Below are 18,828 nucleotides of genomic sequence, written 5' to 3' on the forward strand. Positions count from 1 at the left end.
AGCCTGGGCGACAGAGCGAGACTCTGTCTCAAAAAAAAAAAAAAAAAAATCCCAATGCACAAAAAATTTAGATATCGGTGTATTCTGTTTTCACATTTGACTTATGAGAAATGCCTTACACCCATCAGGAAAAGGTCTTTGTTTTTTTTTTTTCCTTTCTTTTTTTAAATTAACCTTTTAAATTAATTTTTTTCTTGTTTGTATTTTTACCCAGATCTAAAAGGTCTTTGGTTTGGACACAGAGAAAAAATGGTATACTAAGATTGTTTAGAGAGCTATTGCTCATATTTATGACTTTTTGATATAGGCATTTTTACACAAAGCTACTTCTACATAGTTTAGATATTTATATTAGGTAATCAAAACTATTAGAACTAAACAATTGGCTGGGTACGGTGGCTCATGCCTGTAATCCCAGCACTTTGGGAGGCCAAGGTGGGCAGATCACTTGAGGCCAGGAGTTCGAGACCAGCCTGGCCAACATGGTGAAACTTTGTCTCTACTTAAAACATACAAAAAGTAATTGGATGTGGTGGTGCACACCTGTAGTCTCAGCTACTCAGGATGCTGAGGCACAAGAATCACCTGAACAAGGGAGGTGGAGGTTGCAGTGAGCTGAGACCACCCCACTACACTCCAGCCTGGGCAACAGAGTGAGACTGTCTCAAAAAAACAAAAAACAAAAAAAACAAACGATTTTTTAAAAATCAGGAATGATTTTCTTTTTTTTGTTGTTGTTTTGTTTTTTGAGACAAAGTCTCACTCTGTCACCCAGGCTAGAATGCAGGGGCACCTTGTCGGTTCACTGTAACCTCCATCTCCTGGGTTCAAGCAATTCTTCTGCCTCAGCCTCCTGAGTAGCTGGGATTACAAGTGCCCACCAACACACCCGGCTAATTTTTATATTTTTAGTACAGACACTAGAGACGGGGCTTCACCATGTTGGCCAGGCTGGTCTCGAACTCTTGATATCAGGTGATCTGGCTGCCTTGGCCTCCCAAAGTGCTGGGGTTACAGGCGTGAGCTGCTGCGCCTGGCCTGATTTTCTTTTACTACCTCTTGACTGTAAAAATAGATAAATTTGACTTTATCATGATTTTTCCTTTATAAAATTATGGCATATTAAGAAAAATATTGATTCGAATATTTTTTATTTTTAAATTGACAAATAAAAATATGGTATGTACAACATGATGTTTTCAATATGTATACATTGTGGAATGGCTGTATTGAACTAATAACATGGATTATTAGTACACATATTTATCATTTTTTTGTTGTGGGAAAATCTCTTTTAGCAATTTTCACTAGAATATTTTAAATATGCAATGATGAATTACATGGCAGTCTAGAATACAGTTAGGAGCACTTACTTTGAAGCCTAACTAACTAGTTTGAATCCTGGCCCTGCCAATTAATTAGTTGTATGACCTTAGGTAAATTACTTAACATCTCTGTGCTTCAATTATTTGACTGTAAAATGGAAATAATTGTTTTTACCTCATAGAGTTGTTGTGAAGATTTAATGAATTAGTAATATATGTAATATATGCCTGGAACAGTGCCTGGCACAAAGTAAGCTCTACATAAATGTTAGATAAATGTTAGGCTAGGTGTCATTATGTTTGATTTTTTTTTTTTTTTTTAAATGAGAATACCCATTATGGTGGACTGAACAAGTATAGAATTCCTGTTGGGAAGCCAGTATTGCAAAGGGGAGACATGATAGACTCCCATTTAGAAATTGACTGTTTAATCCTAAATATACTTTGAATTTATTGTCTGTTACCCATTCAAAGTTTGTCACTACCCGTTCTTAATTTGGAGAGCTCCAGCACCAAATAACCCTACTGTGTCCTTAGCTATCAAATGAGCTACAGAAAGTCATGGAATTGTTCTGATGGTGTCTGCTGTATATAAGTGTCCTGTGACTATGTCTTCAGCTCACCTGCTTAGTAGTCCGTAATTTCCTCTCATTATTCCCTATCACATTTTCTACATAGTGTGTTGCAAACATTTTTCATTGTCCTCTGACAGGCATCTAATCCCCCATGTTTTGTAAGGATTGAAACTGACAGAAAATCTTTTTTTTTTTTTTTTGAGACAATCTAACTCTGTCTCCCAAGCTGGAGTGCAATGGTGTGGTCTAGGCTCCCTGCAACCTCCCTTTCCTGGGCTCAAGCGATTCTCCTGCCTCAGCCTCCCGAGTAGCTGGAATTACAGGCGCCTGCCACTACACCTGGCTAATTTTTATATTTTTAGTAGAGACGGGGTTTCACTATATTGGCCAGACTGATCTTGAACTCCTGACCTCATGATCCGTTCGCCTCAGCCTCCCAAGTAGCTAGGACCACAGGTGCATGCCACCATACCTAGCTAATTTGTGTGTGTGTGTGTGTGTGTGTGTGTGTGTGTGTGTGTACTACAAGGCATGAGCCACCATGCCCGGCCTATTTCTCCTTCTTTGTCTGGCCTTTCCACTTTGCCCTTTCTCCCTCTTCTCCACTTTTTCCCTTCTCTCATCTCTCTCTGCATCACCACCAAATCAGTACACATTCTTCCCCTGCTAATGCCATTTCCTCTCTCTACTTCTGAACCCTTTGATTTTTACTTTAGTCCCCATTGTACAGAAACTGCTCTGAGTTTACTAATGCTTCGTGAGTTACCTAGTCCAATGTCCTTTTCCTTGTCTATGACTTCCGAATGGCATTTCACACTGAAGCCAATCAACTACTTCTAGAAATTATCTTTTACTTAGGCTGGAGTTTTGCTCTTTTTACCCAGGCTGGAGTACAGTGGCATGATCTCAGCTCACTGCAACCTCCGCCTCTCAGGTTCATGCAATTTTCCTGCCTCAGCCTCCCGAGTAGCTGGGATTACAGGCACCCACCACCACACCTGGCTAATTTTTGTATTTTTAGTAGAGACGGGGTTCCACTGTGTTGGCCAGGCTGGTCTTGAACTCCTGACCTCAGGTGATCCCCCTGCCACGGCCTCTCAGAGTGCTGGGATTACAGGTGTAAGCCATTGCACCCAGCCCCCTAATTATTCTTACTCTGTTTGTACTAAGTTCTTTTTTTCCCCTACCTTTGTAAATGTAGGCATTCCCCAAAGTTCATAGTTCATTTAATGCAGGTAAAGTAACATAGACTTCGGTGTCACAAAAACAGTGGGGATTCTACCTTTGGATTCTAGCTTTACCACTTTCTGAGTCACCTTAGGCAAGAAGCTTTGTGAACTTCAACTTCTCATCTGTAGATGATAACAATATATTTCATCAGATTTATTGGAGGAAAAAGAAAATACATGTAGAAACATATTTTGTGGACTATAAAGCACTTTTTTTTTTTTACTTTCCCTTGGTGATTGCATTTCCATTCACCTCTCCCACACTAAGGAAGAGTTAGTGTTTCTAACTACTAACTAGATATCTCTATCTGTAGTTCCCAGTTTGTTAATGACACCACCATCTTTTTAGTCACCCTTTAGTTCCTTCTTTCCTTTGCCTGTCATTTGCAATATTCTGCTAGACTTTGATTGTTCTTCTGCATTCTGTATGCAGCTCTTCCTTTCCATTCCCTTTAATACAACCCTGGCTTGTTGCCTAGATTAATCCTGTGGCCTCCTAACCAAGCTTCAGCTTTTCTTCGTTTTATCTTGAATACCAGTATTGATTATTCTCCCACAATATTAGTTCTAGTCATGTTTTGCTGTCTCTCTATTGCCTATAGAATAAAGTCTTAAACTTCTTACTTTACATCTACTATTACATGACCGAAATCCACCATCCAGTTTTGTCTTTCATTAGTTCACTTCACACACACCCTCCAAACATGACAGAACTATCAGCCTTTCACTGAACAAGTCCTTAGTTTCCTGTCTCACCTTTATTTTCAGTCTCCACTTATCAGAATCTCATCTGTCTTGTATGACCCAGCCTAAATGGCACCCGCCTTGTACCCCAAACCAAGAGCAGTATTTCCCTCTGTTTTCGTTGTATCACTGTCTCTGGTAGAACCTAACATGTTCTGCTTTGTTTTCATATCCCATGTGCACTATTGTGTTGTAAGCTCATTTTATCTGATTCTTTGTCTCCCCCAAGGATTTAACACGCCACTTTTGTACAATGCGTGTTGTTTAAATTAAATGTGTTTGGAGTCTATTTAACTATTTTTGTTTTCCCAATAATAGGTTTATGCTAAAACTATCGATGGGCAACAGACTATTATTGCATGTATTGAAAGCCACCAGTTTCAGCCTAAAAACTTCTGGTAAGAAATAGATATTCTCTTCTATTTGTATCTAATTTATATCCGAAAGAAACCAGCAGTTGATACTTGGTTTTTAATCCAACTAGCTTGGAATAATTATTTAACTTACAGACTTCAGTTTTCTATCTGTAAATGAGAGATTAAGATTCCTTACAGTTCTGGGTTTTATAATTATATTTTCCTTTAAAAGTTACTCTTACTTTGAGTGAGAACAAGTGATTAGTAAAGTGCCCTGTTGAAAATCTGAGTTTTACTTGGCTTAGGGTTAATGCTACTTGAGTTAATTGCATAACTCAGCAGCCTGTTCATCTGATTTTGGAAGAGCCTCCCATGAGCAGAATAGGCATGGTTTTCCATTTCGAGGGAAAAAAGGAAAAATGAAAGTCAAAATAACTTAGAAAAGGCTTATGGTCAGGCCACTTAGATTCAGACTTTTATTTGAGTAGACAGAGCTTTGGATTTGCCAAACTGGAAATGACAGTTTCTCTCTCTTTTTTCTTTTTTTCTTTTTTTGCACCCCTCTTTCCCAACTTCTGTACCTCAGTGGCAAATCACTTCTTTCTTGTGCTTATTGCTAATTCTGCAATGTTGTGTGTGTGTGTTTTAATAGGAATGGTCGTTGGAGATCAGAGTGGAAGTTCACCATCACACCACCTACAGCCCAGGTAGTTGGAGTGCTTAAGATTCAGGTGAGATTCCAACATGTTTATAGACTTAAAACTTCACATCTTTAAAACGTGCAAGTTGCTCTGGTATTAAATAAGGACCAAGTATATGTAGATGCAAAGGGAGACTGATGGTAGTGAATAGAAATAGAAGCCTCCTTCTTGGGGTAGTAAACAGAGAGAGCTATTCTGAGTTGATAAAGGATAGTATGTAGAGTATATGGCAACATGGTTATTGTTATTTTTCCTTTAAAGGTAACATAAGATATATCTAGGAATTATCAAACAGCAGTTTTAGGAAAGAATTAAAATTAATAATAATTATTATTATTATTTTTTGGGATAGTCTCACTCCATCACCCAGACTGGAGTGCAGTGACATGATCTCAGCTAACTGCAACCTCCACTTCTCAGCCCAGGCTGGGTTAATTTCTAAAAATTATAACTAGAGAGAATGGCAGGTGTTTTGGAATATAAATAGCCAAGCAGAAGTAGATTGATTGATTGATTGATTGATTGATTGATTGATTTTTGAGACGGAGTTTTGCTCTTATTGCCCAGGCTAGAGGTGCAATGGCGTGATCTCGGCTCTTTGCAACCTCTGGCTCCTGGGTTCAAGTGATTCTCCTGCCTTGGCCTCCCAAGTAGCTGGGATTACAGGCATGTGCCACCACGCCCGGCTAATTCTCTATTTTTAGTGCTGGCGGAGTTTCTTCATGTTGGTCAGGCTGGTCTCAATCTCCTGACCTCAGGTGATCCACCCGCCTCGGCCTCCCAAATTTCTGGGATTACAGGCATCTTGCCCAGAAGTAGATTTCTAATGCTGATGTCAGGGTAGACAGGCAGCTGAATAAGATAGCTGTTAACTCATTTGATGCCTATCTGGATTGAAGTTTAATATCCTAGCAGAGGTTTGACTTTCTAAATTTAGGGTGATTTAATATTTAAGCTTCACTAACTCTAAGGTCAGAATAGGTACAGGTGACTGAGAAGATCAGTACCTAATTGTACCTGTATTATATTGTGTTAAGCTGTGCTTCAACAACAATTACCAAGAGTTGTCTTTTTTTTTTTTTTATTTTTTTGAGGAGGTGGAGGAGTCTCGCTCTGTCACCCAGCCTAGAGTGCAGTGTACGATCTTGGCTCAGTGCAACCTCTACCTCCTGGGTTTAAGCAATTCTCCTGCCTCAGCCTCCCAAGTAGCTGGGATTACAGGCACGCACCACCATGCCCAGCTAATTTTTGTATTTTTAGTAGAGGCGAGAGTTCACTATGTTGGCCAGGCTGGTCTTGAACTCCTGACCTCAGGTGAGCCACTGCGCCCAGCCAAGGGTTGTCTTTTTTAATGCTCTAATTTAATCAAGTGCATAGGTAATAAATTCTGTAAAAATAAATCTCCTCTTTTTATATATACCTATAGCTTCCTGCAACAAGTAGCTCCTGGCCATAGGAGCTTGCCCAACTCAGGTGAGACAGGCTGGTGTTGAGTTCACAGCTCTGGGAGCAGCCCTCAGTGATGTGTAAGAGTTGGTAGATAAATATGACAGCTTCCTCAAGTAGGACAACTCTGAAGCATGTTCTATTTAGTCTTCCAGAGCCCAGTACCCACAGCTGTAACCTGCTCATAAATGTACCTGTAAGGCTTCCTTCCCTTCTGTGTCTCACTTCTTCTGTCCCCTACTATAGCTTTGTGAAATTTGCTCCCAAATAAACTACTTTTCCTCTAATCTTTGTCTTGGGGTCTGCTTCTGGGAAGGTGCAGCCTAAGGCAGCGTACTGTTCTGTTTCTGTTAACCAAATATCTTAGTAGCCTAACGCTCTAGACCTCTTGTAACTGTGGCATCAGCATTAACTTCCTGGAACCATGGTATCAGCATTGTAGAAGCTTACTGTAAATTTTGTGTAAATAAATTTTACTTTGTTTCTAGATGGAAACAGCCATTTGTATTTTAACTTTGCCAGTGCAAACCTATAAAATAAGAGCACACATCACAAAGGGTGATAATTTATGGTAAGATTCAAAATACAGCCCAGTGTACAGACCCACATTTAAACCTTTTTAAGCACAAATTGATCACACTTTCGGGGAAGGCTTATTTCATTTACATATCTTTTAAATTTTGGAGTGAGAATTACTTGGAAAAGTCATGAAGATATTTAGCCTTTCAGGCTAGTCTATAGGCAAAAGCATCGTTCTGAGAAGGCAATAATTTCTGAGGATTTATGTTGATGACAGTCATGTTGAAATATGTATTAGTTAATTGAACCATTTTCATGTTAGCAGATGAGACCTAGAAAAGGTCTTAGAACACGTAAGTTTTGAGCTTAATTTCTTTCTTGAAACGGTGTGTCTCGCTGTATCACCTAAGCTGGAGTGCAGTGGTGCTTTCCTAGCTCACTGCAACCTCGAATTCCTCAACTGAATGATCCTCCCACCTCATCCTCCCAAGTACCTGGTGCTACAAGCACACGCCACTGCACCTGGCCAACTGTTTTTATTTTTTGTAGAGTCGGAGTCTCACTATATTGCCCAGGCTGGGTTAATTTCTAAAAATTATAATATCATTAGTGTATTAGGTAATGAAATTAATATTTTTTAGAATTTTTCTTTTTTCCTTTTTTTTTTTTTTTTAAAGACGGAGTCTCGCTCTGTCGCCCAAGCAAGAGTACAGTGGTGGGATCTCGGCTCACTGCAAGCTCCGCCTCCCGGGTTCACGCCATTCTCCTGCCTCAGCCTCCTGAGTAGCTGGTACCACAGCTGCCCGCCACCACACCTGGCTAATTTTTTGTATTTTTAGTAGAGACGGGGTTTCACTGTGTTAGCCAGGCTGGTCTTGAACTCCTTACCTCGTGATCTGCCTGTCTTGGCTTCCCAAAGTGCTGGGATTACAGGTGTGAGCCACCACGCCCAGCCCTAGAATTTTTCATTGAGATCATAGCAGTGAGGCTTATTGACCTTACCCTATATTCCTTTCCATGTCCTAATTAAGAAATATAACAGAAGTTCAGACTAATTGTATAGTCTTTATTCTTGAACAAAAAGAATGTGCTCTGCATACCTCCTCTCTTTAGACAAGTTCTGAGAAATAGAAGTTCTTGTTTCTTCTATGGCCAGATCTCTGTTTTGTTTTTTTTTTTTAATATTTCCCATCCTGTTTGTACTCATCCCCCACCCTGCCCCCTTTTTGTTTTCGTTTTGTTTTGTTTGAGATGGAGTCTTGCTCTGTCGCCAGGCTGGAGTGCAGTGGCGCGATCTTGGCTCATTGCAACCTCCACCCCCTGGGTTCAAGCAATTCTCCTGCCTCAGTCACCCAAGTAGTGGGGAGTACAGGCGCATGTCACCACGCCGGGCTAATTTTTTGTATTTTTAGTAGAGTCCGGGTTTCACTGTGTTAGCCAGGATGATCTTGATCTCCTGACCTCGTGATCTGCCCACCTTGGCCTCCCAAAGTGCTGGGATTACATTTGTGAGCCACTGCACCTGGCTCATTCCCCTTCTGAATGTTCTTTTCAGTCCCTGAACCTCTAGTTTTTTAATGAAAAAAAACAAAACTGATATTTGATTGTGACCTACTTGTATTTTAATATTCTTATCTATTGGGATTTTAACCTTTATATGTCATCATCATTGAGCCCAGTCTTTTTGCCCACATCTTTGCTATTCTGATTTTACATGTAAGTATTAGTGGTTCTTATTATCACCCTTCTTTTCCAGTGGATTTTCATCTTGTCTCCAGTGGATTCCAGTCTAGCTCTGTTGCCCAGGCTGGAGTGCAGTGGCGCAGTCTCAGCTCACTGCAGCCTCTGCCTCCTGGGTTCAAGTGATTCTCCTGCCTCAGCCTCCCAAGTAGCTGGGATTACAGGCACCCGCCACCATGCCCGCCTAATTTTTTTTTGTATTTTTAGTAGAGAAGGGATTTCACCATGTTGGTCAGGCTGGTCTCGAACTCCTGACCTCAAGTGATCTGCCCTCCTCGACCTCCCAAAGTGCTAGGATTAAATATGTGAGCCACCATGCCTGTTCTCAGTGGATTCTTATATTGTCTTTTCTTCTTTAACCTCTTAGAAAGCCAAAAGGTAAAATTTCAGGGTTTAGAGAGGGTATGGAAAGTCTAGCTTCTCTTGCCCATCTGGATAGAGCCAGCTGTTTGTCCTCATTAAAGAAGATATTTGCCAGGCACGGTGGCTCACGCCTGTAATCCCAGCACTTTGGGAAGCAAAGGCATGGGGATCATGAGGTCAAGAGATCGAGACCATCCTGGCCAACACGGTGAAACCCCATCTCTATTAAAACTACAAAAATTAGCTGGCCATGGTGGCATGCGCCTGTAGACCCAGCTATGCAGGAGGCTGAGGCAGGAGAATTGCTTTAACCCAGGAGGCAGAGGTTGCAGTGAGCCGAGATAGGCCACTGTGCTCCAGCCTGGGTGACAGAGCACGACGCTGTCTCAAAAAATAAAAAAGAAGATACTTGTTTTTGTCCTTTAAACAAGGATATGTAGGGGGTTTATGTTGTCCAGGGAAGTCTTTTTGTTGCAAATAGGTTTCTGCCTAGATGAAGCTTGGCTGTTAGTTATGCCCTTCTAATGATATCCACAAAGAGTAAGCCCCTGCTGAGACACTATTTCTCCCCAGATCAAGGAATTTCTAACTTTTTGACAAAACATAGCATTGGGAAGTACTACATATGTTGTATAGCTCTGGAATTGGACCTAATTCAAATCCTAGCTTCTCCTCTTATTAGGTGTGTGAACATGAATAAGTTATTGTTTAATAACCGCTTCAAGGCAAGTTTCAGTTTCCTCAGCTATAAAATAGGGTTAGTTGTAGTCCTCATCTCATAAGAGTTTCTGTAAAGATTAAATGAGGTGGCCTAGCGCAGTGGCTCATGACTGTAATCCCAGCACTTTTGGGAGGCCGAGGTGGGCGGATCACGAGGTCAGGAGTTCAAGACCAACCTGGCCAACATGATGAAACCCAGTCTCTACTAAAATTACAAAAGTTAGCCAGGCTTGGTTGCGGGTGCCTGTAATCCCAGCTACTTGGGAGTCTCAGGCAGGAGAATCACTTAAACCTGGGAGACGGAGGTTGCAGTGAGCCGAGATCGTGCCATTGCACTCCAGCCTGGGTGACAAGAACAAGACTCAAAAAGAAAAAAAAGATTGAATGAGGGAATATAAGTAATAGTGAAGTCTTTACGCAGCTGAAGTCTTTATGCAGCTGAAATTTTTACTACTTTTCTAACTGTCACATTTCTTATTCATGATAGCCATTTCAGTATGGTTAGTGCACTCCAGCCTGGCACTTCACTTTACCTTACATATTCAGAACTACTTCTATCTTTTTAAAAATATCTGATTTACCAATAAAATATTTGTTTTTCTGTCCTGTCTTTAACCCTCAATGAGACTTTTCCTGTACCTGGTCAGTTCTGCTTACCAATATTGATGATAATGTATATGGAGAAATGTGCCAAGTATTAGGTATTAGGATCCATTGAAACTCCTTGGTTTTCACAGAGAAAAACTAATGTTTAATGACTTTAATTATTTTAATATTGTTAAGAGTGGGATCTTATTTACCTTTGTATTCACAATGCCTAGCACAGTGCTTAGAATGTGAAAAGCATGTAATAAATGTTTGTTGAACTTAATAATCAGTTTTCCCTGCTAAGGAAAAAGCATTCTTAAACTTAAGTGTTCTGTGAATTAATTAACCACCATTGTGAATTACCATTGCTTATATTAATTATTTGTTCAGAATTGGTAAAAAGGCTCATCAACTTAAAGATAGCTTAAAGCATGGATTTGTGTCCTAAGTAGCAGGTTTCTCTATGAACTTCCCCTAAAAAGATTCATACATTGTCTCACACAGGTTCACTATTATGAAGATGGCAATGTTCAGTTGGTTAGTCATAAAGATGTACAGGATTCACTAACTGTTTCAGTGAGTATGGAATATTTAGTGTCTGTCTTACTCATGTCTCATCTTTCTTTAAAAAATTAGTTTTGATCCTGAGTGCTGATTCTGCCAGTAGAAATTCAGTTTACTTTTAATGTTTTGATTTTGGCCACGTCTGTTAGTGCCTCTTACCACCAACCAGCATATATTAGTTCACAGTTTTTGACTCAAAATATTGATTATGGCTTTAGACAAATGTCCTTCTTAGTCGCTGTCTCTCAATTGTAATAGTCACTCAAGGACAGCAATACCTTCAATCAATAAATACCAAGAGCAAGGAAAGTTTACCAAACTGCATCCTATAGGGCTGCATTTATATCATTAGAGAAAAACATTTTTAGGAGTATTCAATTAGAATGTTTTGTGGTTTGGTGTTGTCATTTTACTTGAGACGGGAACTCACTCTGTTGCCCAGGCTGGAGTGCAAGGAAGGACATGATCACAGCTCACTGCAGCCTCAAGCTCCCAGGCTCAAGCGATCCTCCCACCTCAGCCTCCCAAGTAGCTGGGACCAAAGGTGCATGCCACCATGCCCAGCTAATTTCTTTATTTTTGGTAGAGATGAGGTCTCTATGTTGCCCAGGCTGGTGTCAAACTCCTAGACTGAAGTGATCCTCCTGCCTCAGCCTCCCAAAGTACTGGGATTATAGGTGTGAGCCACCGTGCCTGGCCACTATTGTGTTCTATACCTTGAAAGAAGAGACATGATTTGTTCTTGTATTTCTTTGATAGTCTCATTACTTCTTTAAGTTCTTAGAAGTTATTGAGTACCCCCAAAGAGTTTTTGTTTATGTGTTATATCTATCAATGTTTACCTCACTAAAAATTAAAGCTGAGAAGTGTTGGCCGGGAGTGGTGGCTCACACCTATAATCCCAGCCCTTTGGGACGCCGAGGCAGGTGAAAGCTTGAGCCCAGGAGTTCAAGACCAGCCTGAGCAATACGGTGAAACCCCGTCTCTACAAAAAAATGTAAAACTCAGCTGAGTGCCTGTAGTCCCAGCTACTTGGGAGGCTGTGGTGGGAGGATCACCTGAGCCCAGGAAGATTGAGGGTGCAGTAAGCCAAGATCATGCCACTACACTCCAGCCTGGGTGACAGAGTGAAACCCTGTCTCAGAAAGAAAGAAAGAAAACTAAGAAGTGTTAAAAATATTACTTAATTAAAACTAATGATAACAAACCCATTACTTGTTAATAAGTAACATCTTTGTGAATATATTTTCCAAATCAAAAGAAAAAAAAATAGTGGGAAGAATGGCATTAGTCTTTGTCTTCACAAATTGTGTAATGTCTGGTTTATTAAAAGATGGCTGATTTTGTTGTGATATTAGTTGTTTTTTATTTGTTTGTTCTTTGAGATGAAGTTTCACTCTTGTTGCCCAAGCTGGAGCGCTATCTTGGCTCACTGCAGCCACCACCTCCCAGGTTCAAGTGATTCTCCTGCCTCAGGCTCCTGAATAGCTGGGATTACAGGCATCTGCCACCACGCCCAGCTAATTTTTGTATTTTTAGTAGAGACAGGGTTTCACCATGTTGACCAGGCTTGTCTTGAACTACTGACCTCACCTGCCTCGGCCTCCCAAAGTGCTGGGATTACAGACATGAGCCACTGCACCCGGCCTCTGCTTCATACCTTTCATTATCCCTCACAGTGATAAAGTCATCACACATCATGTAGTTTCTAGGAAATTACATCATACACACATTACAGAGTGAAAGTGAAACAGGCAGATAACTTTGTGTTAGTATTATTATGAAAGTAGAAAATAGTTTTGACCTCATAGTCTGTCTCAGGACTGCTGCTCTAGACATTAAATCCTACCCTCTTCCCTTTAATTCTGTTGTACTTAATGGTAACAGGAAGAGGGAGATTCATTTCATTTTATACTTGAACCACGTAGTACAAAATGTGATTGGCTAGTTTAACATCATAAGTGGCAAATAAAGGCATATGTGAGCTTATGTATATGACTGATGTGTCCAAGGGCATTGTTCATACCATTTTAAACCAGAAATATTTTCAAGGCATCAAGGTTTCAAGACTTGATGATGTCTTTTGGGCATACTGTGGTAGAGTGGAAAGAGCATGGGTTTTTTTGGTGAAGACCTAATTTCAGATCCCATCTTTATCATTCAAAAGCTGTATAATTCTGGTCAAGTTGCTTAAGAGGATTCTGTTTTCTCATCTGCAAAATGGGGGTTACGATTATAACATAGTCTCCGTAGAGTTGTGAGAATCAAAGGAGGGTAGTGGGCATGGGAATGCTTGGTAAACTAGAAATTGTTATACAAATGTTAGTTAAGATGGACTTACTTTTCAGGATCTTACTGCTTACACATTTAAAAAAATCTGATTTTCCCCCTCTTCCTTCTTCCATTAGAATGAAGCCCAAACTGCCAAGGAGTTTATTAAAATCATAGAGAATGCAGAAAATGAGTATCAGGTAAGAAGATTTGGAGCTAATTTTCCTAGTTCTACTATCTTATTATTTTGCTGTTAACATATTTTGTTAGGCCTGTGTCCTTTAATATAAATATATATGCTCTTCAGTTTTACTAAATGTGGAGACTTTGCAGACCTTCCAAGTTGGCATTCTGCTTACAGTCAGGGTTTGAGGATTGCTTGGGACTGTAGCTCTCACTTAAGAAATAATATAGGTGAACTTGACCAAATTCAGAGATTGGAGAGGAGCTCACTGAAAATAATATATCCTGTCTGTCCTTCATAGGGGACTCAAGCATATCCTTTGACTATAGCGTTACTTTTCTGTTCACAACCAGCTCCATTTCTGTTCAAGCAACTCATCTTCAATTATCTATTGCAGACAGCAATTAGTGAAAACTATCAAACAATGTCAGATACCACATTCAAGGCCTTGCGCCGGCAGCTTCCAGTTACCCGCACCAAAATCGACTGGAACAAGATACTCAGCTACAAGATTGGCAAAGAAATGCAGAATGCTTAAAGGCTGAATGTAGGATTCTTCAGTATGTGGAAAGACAAGGATTCAACGTGTGGTCCTATGATAAATAAGTGATTTATAAACAAGAGTGATATTTTGCTAGGGCTTTCAAAGTTAACCGGTTTTCTAGCCTCATGAAATACTGTTGAACCTGTAGCGTTATCTTGATTCTTTTGTGTTTTCTGCCTTGTAATTTTCTGTTATTGCTATATCTACGTGTAAATCTTTTTTTTTTCCTCTTTTTTTTTTTTTTTGGTTAATTCTGCCACATTTAATGTTGGTGAGAGAGCGATCTATCCTAATAACATTTTACTAAAGTTTCCTAGCCATGAAGCCTGCTACTGATTTAGACAAGGTATTATGGTCATTACTTTCTACCCCTATCCTTCCAAGCACTTCTGGTACTTCAGTGGTTTTTACTGATCCACCAACACCTAAAGAGGCTATGCTACAATCTCTAGCTAAATGGAAGACACATTCATCCTTCTCCCTCTGACTGCTTTGATCATCATTTACTGCATCTCATAACTGTAATTTTCCAAAGTTTGGATTGGGACTTTTCAGGTCCTTTTTGGAGGGCAAAGGAAGTGCCAGCTTCTCTGGGGAACTTGTTTTTAAATCCAAAGACTTGAACCACATTCCCTGCACATGAACATGTTGCTTTTATCCCTTCTCTCATTGTCTCCCTCCCATCTTAGTATCATTGTAGTTATAGACATCTGCATTTTTAGAAGCATTTTACCCATTTATTTTTTTAAACATTCAAGAACTGCTGACGTACTGTGGATGTAGAGTATAAAACTTGAAAAATGCAGATGTTGAAGGAATAATAGGTATCTTGTGCTTTAATACTTTATGGCAGGATTGTACTATAAGCAAATGAATTAAACAGCTATGTAAATCATAAACAAAAACTAAAAATGAACCAAAGTGAAAAGGATAACTTCCAGGCAGTATCTTTCTATTGTAACCTGTTATTTAAGGAAATACTAGTGATTTCTTCTAAATAGGATGTAAAACTTATTTCAAATTACTCTTCCTCAGTCCTGCCTGCCAAGAACTCAAGTGTAACTGTGATAAAATAACCTTTCCCAGGTATATTGGCAGGTATGTGTGTAATCTCAGAATACACAGGTGACATAGATATGATATGACAACTGGTAATGGTGGATTCATTTACATTGTTTACACTTCTATGACCAGGCCTTAAGGGAAGGTCAGTTTTTTAAAAAACCAAGTAGTGTCTTCCTACCTATCTCCAGATACATGTCAAAAAAGAAAGGTGTTTGTGCTTCCGTTTTGTTTCTGCTCAGTAATACAGTCAAGCAACAGTTTGTTTCCAGGTGACCCATTGAGCTGTGTATGCATTTTTGTTTATTTCAAATAAAATATATTTGTATTATTTGTCATTCATACTATCCATCCATACCACACTATCTTCTGTATCAGGTAGTCTAATAGAAATATACCTGTTTTGTTCTAAAATTGTCTGAGTCTCTCCTTTTTGATTCATCGCTTCAGCCTTGGTTCTCAAGGTAAGATATTCAGCTGTATTTGAGCTTATGTTGAGAATGTTTAGGGTTTCTGAAATTGGTTTCTACCTTCAATTATTATAGACTTAGTGAATATCCACAGATTTGCAAAGAACAGGTTTTTAAAGCATAAGCAATGTCTATGGATCATACTGCTCTTCACTCAAAGACTACCCATGTTTCAAAGGGAAAAATGTAGTTGTCTTCTGTACCTGTCATTCAGAAAGCAAGGCCCCAAGTATGGTTGTAGTCACTAGGCAGAAGGAGAAATGAAAGAATCCCTGCCATAAACTTGGTAATATTTCACATTGCGTTATCTTGAAATGCTGCTTTCCTCTCCTTAGTTGGCCTAGCTACAGACTTGTGGGAGAGGCTTTTATCCTGGTTCCCAAAAGAGAACCAGAGGGAGTTTTTGTGCTTCAAGTACTCCATCCAAGGCCAGGTCAAATTCCCACCTTTTTGAGGAATATTTAGCTGCATTCCATTCTATTTGTAATGCAAATAGATTGAAACATTCTTGCTTTTAATTTATTAACTCTCTCATCCTGCCCCTGCTATCCCATTGATTCTTTAGCTTAGACTTTTTTAAAAAAAATTCTTAACCCCTTAACTATCTAAAGACCTTGGTTGGGAGGAAGTCAACCCTCCTTACCAAGTCTGGCAGACACTCCCTCTCCTCCTCCCGCTCCCTTCTCAACCTCCCTTAGTAGAATATTTGCTTGAATTGTATCTATTTTATCACCACAAGCTGCTGAAATCAGCCTGTTGTACCCCAGGGCAAAGATTTCCCAGCCATCTGGAAAAGAGTTTTTTGTGAGGCCTCCCTCCTATATTTGGGTTTGAAATGACACTGCTGAAGACTGTTTCATCTGAGCCTCAGTGGTTATTCCTCTATTGCTTGCCTAGTTCCAATGCCTATTGTCTTTCATAATCTAAGACTTTGGTGCTGGACCCATCTAGGTTCATAGGATACTTGGCAAACTTGGCATATTCTCTTCAAACTCAAAGAATGATTAATATTTGAATGCCAACTTACGAATTTACAAGTTTCTATAAAACTACCAAGTAAACCAAATGCTTGTGACCATTGTCTCGTTTTTCAGCTACCTACTATGTGAAAAATCAAAGGAAGATTGGTAAATACAGAACAAAGCTGAATTGTCCTATAGGTTAAGTTGAGCTAACTTAAATTTCTGCTTTGAACAGATAGGGTATGTATAAATGCACGGAGTATATACAAGCTCTGAGCACAGAAACAAATCTCACATCTGACGACCAGAGGTCAGTCTCCTCACCATCTTGGTTTTGGTGGGTTTTAGCTGCTTTACTGCAACCTGTTTTATCAGCAAAGTCTTTATGGCATGTATCTTGTGCTGACCTCCTGTCCTATCCTGTGACTTAGAATGCCTGACCTCCTGGGAATGCAGTCCAGTAGGTCTCAGTCTCATTTTACCCAGCCCCTGTTCAAGATGAAGTTGCTCTGGTTCAAACAGCTCTGACAATAACAATTAGAACCCTATGTGAAGTAGATTTTTCCTGATGAAACTTGTTTAGAGAAGTTCCATTGTAAACAAAGCCACATAGCATCACATTTTACCCAAGTTTTTACTATACTGTAGCCTTTTGTGTACGTTTTGAGAACATCCAAGAGATAAACCTGACCAGAGAAGAGGGGAGATTGTATCCAAGAATAATATGGATTTAGATTTGCTGGTCAGAATGGAGCCCAGGCATTCAGTTTGAGTATGGTTGATGGTAGGTTTTTGAGATGGTAAGTAACAAGGCAGTTTTGAGGAGTTCACCCTCTCTACTCTTCTGGAACCTCATCAGGACATTGAGGGAGAAAAAAAGGTAAAATCTTTGGCTGCTTTTCTAGTTTCTTCCTCTACTTTGCAATGATAAGTTTCTAAGATGTTTTCCTCTGCTCTATTTTCCCTATCCCTGTAGCTTTGGTTCCCACTGACATTGCATTTCCTGTTGCTAAAGCCTGTTATTCCTGGCTTCATTTGGTTGTTGGCCTGAGAGAAGGTACAAGGGTAGCCCAGCTGGAGTATGACCTGGGTTCTGGACTTTTCTTCAATTCCTTAGATTGAGTGTGTGGCTTCCTGCTGGTAACTACTATGGAGAACAACGCTAGCTTTGATTTATTTGAAAGTGATGTATTTGATTTAAAACTTTGTCGTATAACTTAAACTTGTCCCATTCTAGTGTGTGTGTTATTTCATTCTGCAGGAAAAAATAGATGCAAAGGTTTGTTATTGTAGCCCCACCTCCTTAAATTTGTTTATACAGTCTTCTGAAGCACACCAAGTTCTCTTCTTGGTACTGATGCTGTCACTATTAACCACTTATTATTGCCTAACAGTCCCTTATGCCCAAGATGCTAGTATTTTGATAAATATAAGAGGCCACCTTATATACTAGTAAAAATTGAAGAACAATACAGACTGGAATGTAATGAAGCGCCCAAATTTATGTGGCTCAGGGCTAAGGGTCACCAGCCTTTCCACGTAATGAAGCCGGTGTGGCAGAGAAAAGCAATGACTGTTTATCCTAGCAGAGCCCCTTGTCCCTCCCTCCCACACACGTACACACCTTTATCTCAGAGACTCTGGGTTCTTTTCCCCAAACTTCTTTGACCCTTATGCCAACTACGTGCGTCTGAAAGCCCAAGAAGGGAAAATGGGGGAGGGGGCGTGTCGCCTGCTTCCACGGGTTTATGCCCCTGGAAGGCTGGGGGAGGCGCTGGATGAGCTTTCCCAGTCCGGCTGCTGCCGACCTAGGTCCCAGTCCTGCCCTTTGCTCTCCTGCTTTTCACTGAGTCCCGAGGCTCTGGAGGGTGGGCGTGAGGGTAGCCCTAGCTGAGGCTCGTAGGTCCTCCCGGGCTGTTCAGAAGGCCCCAAGCGGTAGCCACGTTCTGATACTGGCTAGAAGCCAGGGGAGGGAGCTTGGGGTAAGGGGAGGGCCCTGAGGGAGGGGTCAGACGCTTTAGGAAAGAGTTAATGCGAAGAGGGGGAGGGGATAGGACGAAGAAACCGAAGGGAAAGCTCAGGTAAGAAAAGAACGGAGGAGAGAAGCCTTGCGGGGAGAAGGGAACCCGCAGGATCAGGGGTCAGAGTTAGGGGGCTTCCCCCCTGCTGCACCCTCATCTCAGGGCCGCCAACTTCCAGCTGCAGCGGCGACTTTCAGTTTCATTTCCACGGACCCTCCTGCCTGGGCCGCAGCCGCCGCCGCGATGCCCAGTAAGTTCAGCTGCCGGCAGCTCCGGGAGGCGGGCCAGTGTTTCGAGAGTTTCCTGGTCGTTCGGGGACTGGACATGGAGACAGATCGCGAGCGGCTGCGGACCATTTATAACCGCGACTTCAAGATCAGGTACGGGCCGGCCCACTCCCGGCCCCGAATCGCGGGCCCAGCTTGCTGCCACGACCCCTGCGCG

The 18,828-nt window shown here is 40.8% G+C and overlaps 2 protein-coding genes across 5 annotated transcripts in view; both read left to right on the top strand.

Moving 5' to 3' along the window:
- CAPZA1 (capping protein (actin filament) muscle Z-line, alpha 1) overlaps positions 1-15,345 on the top strand; it is a 50,391-nt gene extending 35,046 nt beyond the window's left edge. Inside the window, exons 6-10 of the mRNA XM_012000756.1 lie at positions 4,192-4,271; positions 4,882-4,960; positions 10,811-10,882; positions 13,279-13,341; positions 13,723-15,345. Of these exons, the coding sequence (XP_011856146.1) occupies positions 4,192-4,271; positions 4,882-4,960; positions 10,811-10,882; positions 13,279-13,341; positions 13,723-13,863 (435 nt within the window). The 3' untranslated portion in view covers positions 13,864-15,345. The remainder of the gene's footprint in view (positions 1-4,191; positions 4,272-4,881; positions 4,961-10,810; positions 10,883-13,278; positions 13,342-13,722) is intronic.
- Positions 15,346-18,019: 2,674 nt separating this feature from the next.
- The window catches only part of MOV10 (Mov10 RISC complex RNA helicase), a 23,194-nt gene continuing 22,385 nt past the window's right edge, over positions 18,020-18,828 (top strand). For 2 of the 4 annotated variants that reach the window (XM_012000755.1, XM_012000753.1), the window contains exons 1-2: positions 18,020-18,444; positions 18,547-18,764. Coding sequence is in view for 2 of the 4 variants with exons in the window: in XM_012000753.1 (XP_011856143.1) it covers positions 18,628-18,764 (137 nt within the window). In the remaining 2 variants the exon portion in view is untranslated. The remainder of the gene's footprint in view (positions 18,445-18,546; positions 18,765-18,828) is intronic. The other 2 variants (XM_012000754.1, XM_012000752.1) reach the window with 2 other exon arrangements.

The sequence above is a fragment of the Mandrillus leucophaeus genome, unplaced genomic scaffold, assembly GCF_000951045.1.
Source record: "Mandrillus leucophaeus isolate KB7577 unplaced genomic scaffold, Mleu.le_1.0 Scaffold64, whole genome shotgun sequence".
NCBI classification, from domain to species: domain Eukaryota; kingdom Metazoa; phylum Chordata; class Mammalia; order Primates; family Cercopithecidae; genus Mandrillus; species Mandrillus leucophaeus.